The 7,669-nt window shown below is 37.4% G+C and overlaps 1 protein-coding gene across 1 annotated transcript in view; it reads right to left on the bottom strand.

Moving 5' to 3' along the window:
- Nucleotides 1-248: 248 nt before the first annotated feature.
- Nucleotides 249-7,669, bottom strand: part of LOC122673290 — an 81,177-nt gene continuing 73,756 nt past the window's right edge. The window contains exon 2 of the mRNA XM_043870926.1: nt 249-348. Coding sequence (XP_043726861.1) covers nt 341-348 — 8 coding nt within the window. The 3' untranslated portion in view covers nt 249-340. The remainder of the gene's footprint in view (nt 349-7,669) is intronic.

The following is a 7,669-nucleotide window of genomic DNA, read 5'->3' as shown; positions in this document are numbered from 1 at the left end:
GTTTTTAAGATTGATTTTACTCAAAGTTGCATAACCCAATTGAAAAAGAATAGTATAGGATTGTAGAAAGTTTGAGAGGGGAAGGAAATTTCTAATCACAGATATAAAATGGAAAGGTAAGGAAATGTGTTCAAGTCTGCCTAAGTCCCAAGGACAACACTGGCTGTTGTGTGTTTCATATTTTCATATCTAATCAGTGAATCAATGGACTTCACAGAGATGCTACAACCAATAAAATACTTAAGAAATCTTACCTTTAAAGAAGCACAATTCTCCTCCTGCCAAACTGGAGAGTTTCTTAATAAGATACCCAAGGATGTGAGATATAGTCCATTTTGCTTCATAATTCTATGAAGAAACAAAGGTTTATTCACTATTTATATTTTCTCTTTTATGACTTGCTACAAAAATTATTCATACTTTAAGTTGCCACTTCTCCTTTCTGAAAACTCTCATTTAAACTACTGTATTCTGTTATATTCAAAGTAGTGTTACAATAATTATGTCCTACCCTGTTAGATAATAAAGATAAAATTTACTCTCAATTTTGTGTGATTTTTTGCTTGGTTTTTGCTGTATCATTGTGTTCCTGTAACTATACATTATCAAGTTAGTTTTCTCTAACGCTAGACATTTTTGCATTTTACATCATTGCTATTATTGTGAGGAATGGTATTAGAGTATTAGGGATGACTAGTTCTGTTTTTCAACAGTGAAATTCCTACACAACAATGGAAGTGGAAACTCAAGCAAATGTAGTTCACGTGGATTTTTGTGATTATTTTATCAATTCCCTCAAAAAAACCGATCTATACTGAATGTTGACTAGGAGCCAGGCATTGTTTTACATACTGGCCATACAGAAGGAGAGGAGACATAAGCTACTTTTCTAAAGAAGCTTATAATCTAGTGGGAGGAGCTAGAGAAGCAATAAAATGTGTAAGTAAAGTATGAAATATACTAAAGGGTGATGAGTCTATGCTGAAAGATCAAGTAGGGGAAGAGAGTGGAGGAGAGGAGGGTGTTTTTTTATTTGACTGATGGCTGTGTCTCCCAGGAGAATAGACATACCCTACCTGAAGACATCTAGTGGATGTGACGGAATTCCAGTTGGGCTATTTCACATCCTGAAAGATGATCCTGTGAAAGTGCTGCACTCAGTATGCCAGCATATTTGGAAAACTCAGCAGTGGCCACAGGACTGGAAAAGGTCAGTTTGCATTCCAATCCCTAAGAAAGGCAATCCCAAAGAATGCTCAAATTACCGCACAATTGCACTCATCTCACACACTAGCAAAGTAATGCTCAAAATGCTCCAAGCCAGGCTTCAGCAATACGTGAACCGTGAACTTCAGATGTTCAAGCTGGTTTTAGAAAAGACAGAGGAACCAGAGATCAAATTGCCAACATCTGCTGGATCATCAAAAAAGCAAGAGAGTTCCAGAAAAACATCTATTTCTGCTTTATTGACTATGCTAAAGCCTTCGACTGTGTGGATCACAATAAACTGTGGAAAATTCTGAAAGAGATGGGAATAACAAACCACCTGACCTGTGGGTCTTGAGAAACCTGTATGCAGGTCAGGAAGCAACAGTTAGAACTGGACATGGAACAACAGACTGGTTCCAAATAGGAAAAGGAGTACGTCAAGGCTGTATATTGTCACCCTGCTTATTTAACTTATATGCAGAGTACATCATGAGAAACCCTGGACTGGAGGAAGCACAAGCTGGAATCAAGATTGCTGGGAGAAATATCAATAACCTCAGATATGCAGATGACACTACCCTTATGGCAGAAAGTGAAGAGGAACTAAAAAGCCTCTTGATGAAAGTGAAAGAGGAGAGTGAAAAAGTTGGTTTAAAGCTCAACATTCAGAAAACAAAGATCATGGCATTTGGTCCCATCACCTCATGGGAAATAGATGGGGAGACAGTAGAAACAGTGTCAGACTTTATTTTTTTGGGCTCCAAAATCACTGTAGATGGTGACTGCAGCCATGAAATTAAAAGACACTTACTCCTTGGAAGGAAAGTTACGACCAACCTAGATAGCATATTAAAAAGCAGAGACATTATTTTGCCAACAAAGGTCCATCTAGTCAAGGCTATGGTTTTTCCAGTGGTCATGTATGGATGTGAGAGTTTGACTGTGAAGAAAGCTGAGCACTGAAAAACTGATGCTTTTGAACTGTGGTGTTGAGGAAGACTCTTGAGAGTCCCTTGGACTGCAAGGAGATCCAACCAGTCCATCGTAAAGGAGATCAGTCCTGGGTGTTCATTGGAAGGACTGATGCTGAAGCTGAAACTCCAATACTTTGGCCACCTCATGCAAAGAGTTGGCTCATTGGAAAAGACCCTGATGCTGGGAGGGATTGGGGGCAGGAGGAGAAGGGGATGACAGAGGATGAGATGGCTGGATGGCATCACCGACTCAATGGGCATGAGTTTGAATGGACTCTGGGAGTTGGTGATGGACATGGAGGCCTGGCGTGCTGCGATTCATGGGGTCGCAGAGAGTTGGACATGACTGAGCGACTGAACTGAACTGACTGAACTGACCTGAAGACAAGGACTCTGTCCTGGGTTGCTTGTCACCGTATCCCAGTGTGTATCATTAGATGTGGCACTTACCAAGTGTTGAATAAATGGATGGATAAACCTGGTGTTAAATAATTCCTCCCCCTATCCTGATCTACTCTTTTTCACACTACTTTATATAGAGTGTAATTTACTTATTAGTTATGTTTATTGTTTATTATCTGCATTGCTGGGCTAGACAGTCACCTGCACAAGCAATAAGAATTTTTATTCATTTTGTTCACTGATGAATCTCAAGCACCAAGAATATTCCCTAACAAGCAGGCAGTAGGATTTAATAAATACTTGTTGCATGAATGAATAAGTGATTTCACTAAAAGGAAACAATGAAGTTATTAACTTCTGACAGAAGAATTTTGTTTGCTACTTTTAGCAAGCCAGTTTATTCCTGCCAATAACACACATTCTGATGGCTACTGACAAATTCACAATGTCCGTACCCAAGAATCCTAGGAATAAAATGCTTAAGAAACTAAACCTGATGCCAAATTCATTTACCTTGGAATATCAAATGCTACAATGTACTATCTACTCATTCAACTGTCAAAGGGACAGCTTCTCTTCTATTCTTCAGATTTTTAAAAGGGAAAAGTGAGAGAAAAGTATGTAAATGAAACAGGACTTAGCCCTGGTGTGGATTCTTTCAATGATTGAAATTTACCAGAGTTTTTTTCTTTTGAATAAAATGATTTAGAGCCTTTCCTATACAAGACCCATAAGCCGCACCCACCATTTATTTTCTGACAAAGCTAGGGGGATACTTATATTTCAATACAGGAGTTTCCTTTGTTATCCTAATAAAAGGATCAGAGGTTTTAAAGAGGTGCCATTTACACTTGGAAAAGCCACAGGCAACTCTAGAAATACAATCTGAGAATCAGAGTTCAGGAAAATGACACCTGAAAATAAATGCCCCATATGAACATAGTTTTAATGCTTACGGCGTAGAAGTCAAGCGCACAGTATTTTTCTCCCTGGATATCCTGAAACACCCAGTGATTTGCTGAAGCATTTTGGAAACATTTCTGTTCATTATTTATACATGACTGCTATATTAAATTTTAGTTTCTTAAGGGCAAGACATAGACTTCTACATCACAGCCTGCCCAGAGTCACGTGTGGGGGATGGGTGCTCTCTTAAAAACAGTGAACTTGTGGAATCCAGAAAAATGGTAGAGATGATAAAGAATATGTGGATACCAAGGGGGAAAGGGCAGAGTGGGAGGAATTGGGGGACTGGGATTGACATGCACACACTATTGATCCTATGTTAAAACAGGTAACTAATGAGAACATCCTGTATAGCACAGGGAATTCTATTTAATGCACTGTGGCGACCTGAACCAAAACGAAGTCCAAAAGGGAGGGGATATGTGTGGATGATTCACTGCTGTAGGGTAGAAACCTACCACAACATTTTAAAGCAGCTACACTCCAGTAAAAATTAGTTAAAAAAAGAGTGAACATCCTTGAAATCATTTCCAGGTAGAAAACTGTGGGTTATTTTCATTGAGAAAGTATGGTCATTTATAGAGAATTTAAAATCCCACCATATTACATAATACCCACTGGGCTCAAATGTGAGCAATTTTTATGATCCTAATTTGCCTCTGTGCGCCTTTATATCTTGCTCGGGACTTCTAGAAGATTCTATGCTTACATTAAAAATTTCCAAAGTCTGTTTCATACTTTGCCTAGTCCTGTGTAAGTTGCTATAGCCAAGGGTTTTATGGCGAAGTAAATTAGAAAACATTATATAAAAATTGCCTTCTGTTAGAGGTTTACAAGGCAAGCTAGGATTTTAAAAACTGTAAGAAAGTCTGCATAAATTGACCCCTTTAACCTTGTTTAACTTCACATTTCCCAAACTTGTTTTTTCTCAGAACTCTTTTTTAATGTAATAATAACTCTATCTTTGATGTTATAAGATGCCATCTATTTAAGACAACTCGTTAATTTATGTACCACTAAGAAAGGAAAACACTGACAGTCTGCCTTTGATTTTTAAGACTCATTTAAATATACAGTGACAAAGCACAAACTCAAGAAATAGTACTTTATTCTACATAATGAAATGGAAATATGTATTCTAGTAATGAAAAATTAAAAATTTTAAAAGTTGTATTATTGTCCATTTTAGTAATTTTGGTATGTCTATCAATTATTTTCTAGATTTCCATACACTGTCAGAAGCTGTCCTTTGAATTCTGATATAAACACATTTAATAGTATACTACCATACCACTTTGAGAGTCCCTTGAGAGTCTCTTGGACAGCAAGGAGATCCAACCAGTCCATCCTAAAAGAAATCAATCCTGAATATTCTTTGGAAGGACTGATGCTGAAGCTGAAACTCCGATACTTTGGTCACCTGATGCAAAGAACTGACTCATCTGAAATTACCTTGATGCTGGGAAAGAATGAGGGCAGGAGAAGAAAGGGATGACAGAGGAGGAGATGGTTGGATGGCATCACTGACTTAATGGACATGAGTTTGAGTAAGCTCCGGGAGTTGGTGATGGACAGGGAGGCCTGGAGTGCAGCAGTCCATGGGGTCACAAAGAGTTGGACACGACTGAGTGGCTGAACTGAACCGACCATACCACCTCATGGGCTTTCCAGGCAGCTCCATGGTAAAGAATCTGCCTGACAATGCAGGAGTCACAAGAGGCACAGGTTTGATCCCTGGGCACAGGAAGAGCCCATGGAGAAGGAATGGCAAGAAACTCTAATATTCTTGCCTGGGAAATCCCTTGGACAGAGGAGCCTGGCGGGCTACAGTCCACGGGGTCTCAAAGAGTCAGACATGATTTAGCAACATTAAAACAACAACAATATCACCTCATACATTTCTTTTTATTAACTTGATTTTTATTAGAGTACAATTGATTACAAAGTTATGCTGGTTTCTGCTGTATAGCAAAGTGAATCAATTATACATAAACATATATCTGTTCTTTTTTAGATCTTTTCCCCCATATAGGTCATTACAAAGTATTGAGTAGAGTTCCCTCTGCTATACAGTAGGCCCTCACTGCTTATCTATCTTATACATAGTAGTGTATATATGTCAATCCCAATCTTCCAATTTACCCCTCCCCTCACTCTTTCCCCCTTGGTAACCCTAAGTTTTTTGCCTACATTTGTGACTCTATTTCTGTTTTGTAATAAGTTCATTTGTACCATGCTTTAAGATTCCATATGTAAGCAATATGATATGATATTTGTCTTTCTCTGTCTAATGCACTTCACTCAGTATGACAATCTCTAGGTTTGTCCATGTTGTTGCAGATGGCATTATTTCATTTTTTATGGCTGAGAAATATTCCACTGTTATCTCAAGAAAAAAAACAAGAAATGTGCATAATTTCTTTTATCACAGTTGTAATATCACACATCATAGTTCTAACTCTAGATTTTTCAAGTGTAAACACTTTGAGACTTACAGGTAGTGTCAGGAGAAAGCACCTTAAAGAGAACTCCAGGGCTGACGGGGACCACATCCACTTGTCCTCACCGATCACTCATGATAAACTTCACTACAGACCGTGCTCCTGTAATCTGCCTCATGATGTCTGCATGTGTGAATTTCAAACCAGATGTTTAACGACTCTAGGTAGGATCCATATTCTCACTTCTCGGTATCTTCCTGCCATGTTCACTTGGTGTAAAAGTAAGGTCATTATAAATCTTATTTATTAACAAGAGAACACTCTTCTCCTTGCAGTGGCCATGTGTAAACACTGCGTATTTGCAAAATCCATTTTATGTTACTATGTTTGTTAGCAAATCGTACTTTCATTTGCCTATTTGTAAAGACTTTTGTTTGTTAAAATGACAAATGTAATTCTATAGAGACATTAAATCAGAAAAGCCACACAATTTGCTGGTGCTAAAAATATGTCATTTTAATAATTAAGATACATAAATAAAGTGTTTATGATAGAAACAATAAAGTTGTCTCTCAATTCTATACAAACACTGAATTTCCAAGCAATTTGTAAGGAATATATTCATCTTCTTACATTCACAATAATGGTTGAACAATGATGTTTATCACTTTTTAATTTTTATATTCTATAAATTCACACACTATTAATTTATAGTATTACAGTGCTTGATAATCTTGACAATATGAAATAAAATTCTTCTAATGGTATGTAGAAAATAAAATAAAATAATTAAAATTCATTTGTATAACTTTATGAAAACAAAATAATTAATATTTTTTCTGTAAAAATAAATTATGTACTTTGTGTTGAAACACCATTCTATTAAAGTGTTTAGAAAATAGTTACATTCATGTTTTGGCAGTGTGCTGAAACATTCTTATTTGCCATTCTCTCATGCATGATAAAGTGAGGTGCAAGCTGTTCACATGTGAGAAAAACAGCTTATTTTTCACAGGAAAGGAAACAACGTATGAAATAGAATTCACTTAAAAAACCCAAGTGTCCTGTGATAGAAATACAAAAATTCACTAAGAAAAAAGCATTTTTCAAGGCCTTTGAGGTGATGCAACTTTTGACTAGGCTTCATCAAAGGTGGTTTTTAATCATGCTACCCTGTAAGTTCCATTAAATTGGCATGTCCATCAATTGCTGGTTAAAGGTCAATGCTATAATTTAAAACATAGTGTTTGGTCAACTGACTGAAGTACGACAGCTGAACTCTTCACTGACCACCTTTCATAAAGGAGCAAGAGAAACAAACATCTCCATTCTGCTTGAAGTGTGGCTCCCCACAGCAGCACCTTTGGCATGGAGCACAATTTCCATGGGGTAGCACAATATGAAAACTGTCTGATGCTGATGGCAGGGATCCGATTGAGCCAAATTTGCTGGTTCATCTAGAAACTGGTGAAAAACTCAGCACTGATTTAAGTTTAACCAGAGAGGAAAAATCCAACAAAGATCCAACAAAAATCCAACGGATCCAACAAAGGTCCGTCTAGTCAAAGCTATGATTTTTCCAGTAGTCATGTATGTATGAATGTGAAAGTTGGACTATAAAGAAAGCTGAGTGCTGAAGAACGGATGCTTTTGAACTGTGGTGTTGGAGAAGACTCT

The sequence above is a fragment of the Cervus elaphus genome, chromosome 17 (genome assembly GCF_910594005.1).
Source record: "Cervus elaphus chromosome 17, mCerEla1.1, whole genome shotgun sequence".
In the NCBI taxonomy this organism is placed as follows: Eukaryota; Metazoa; Chordata; class Mammalia; order Artiodactyla; family Cervidae; genus Cervus; species Cervus elaphus.
Note: the sequence above shows the minus strand (reverse complement) of the source record. Positions and strands in the feature narration are given on the sequence as shown.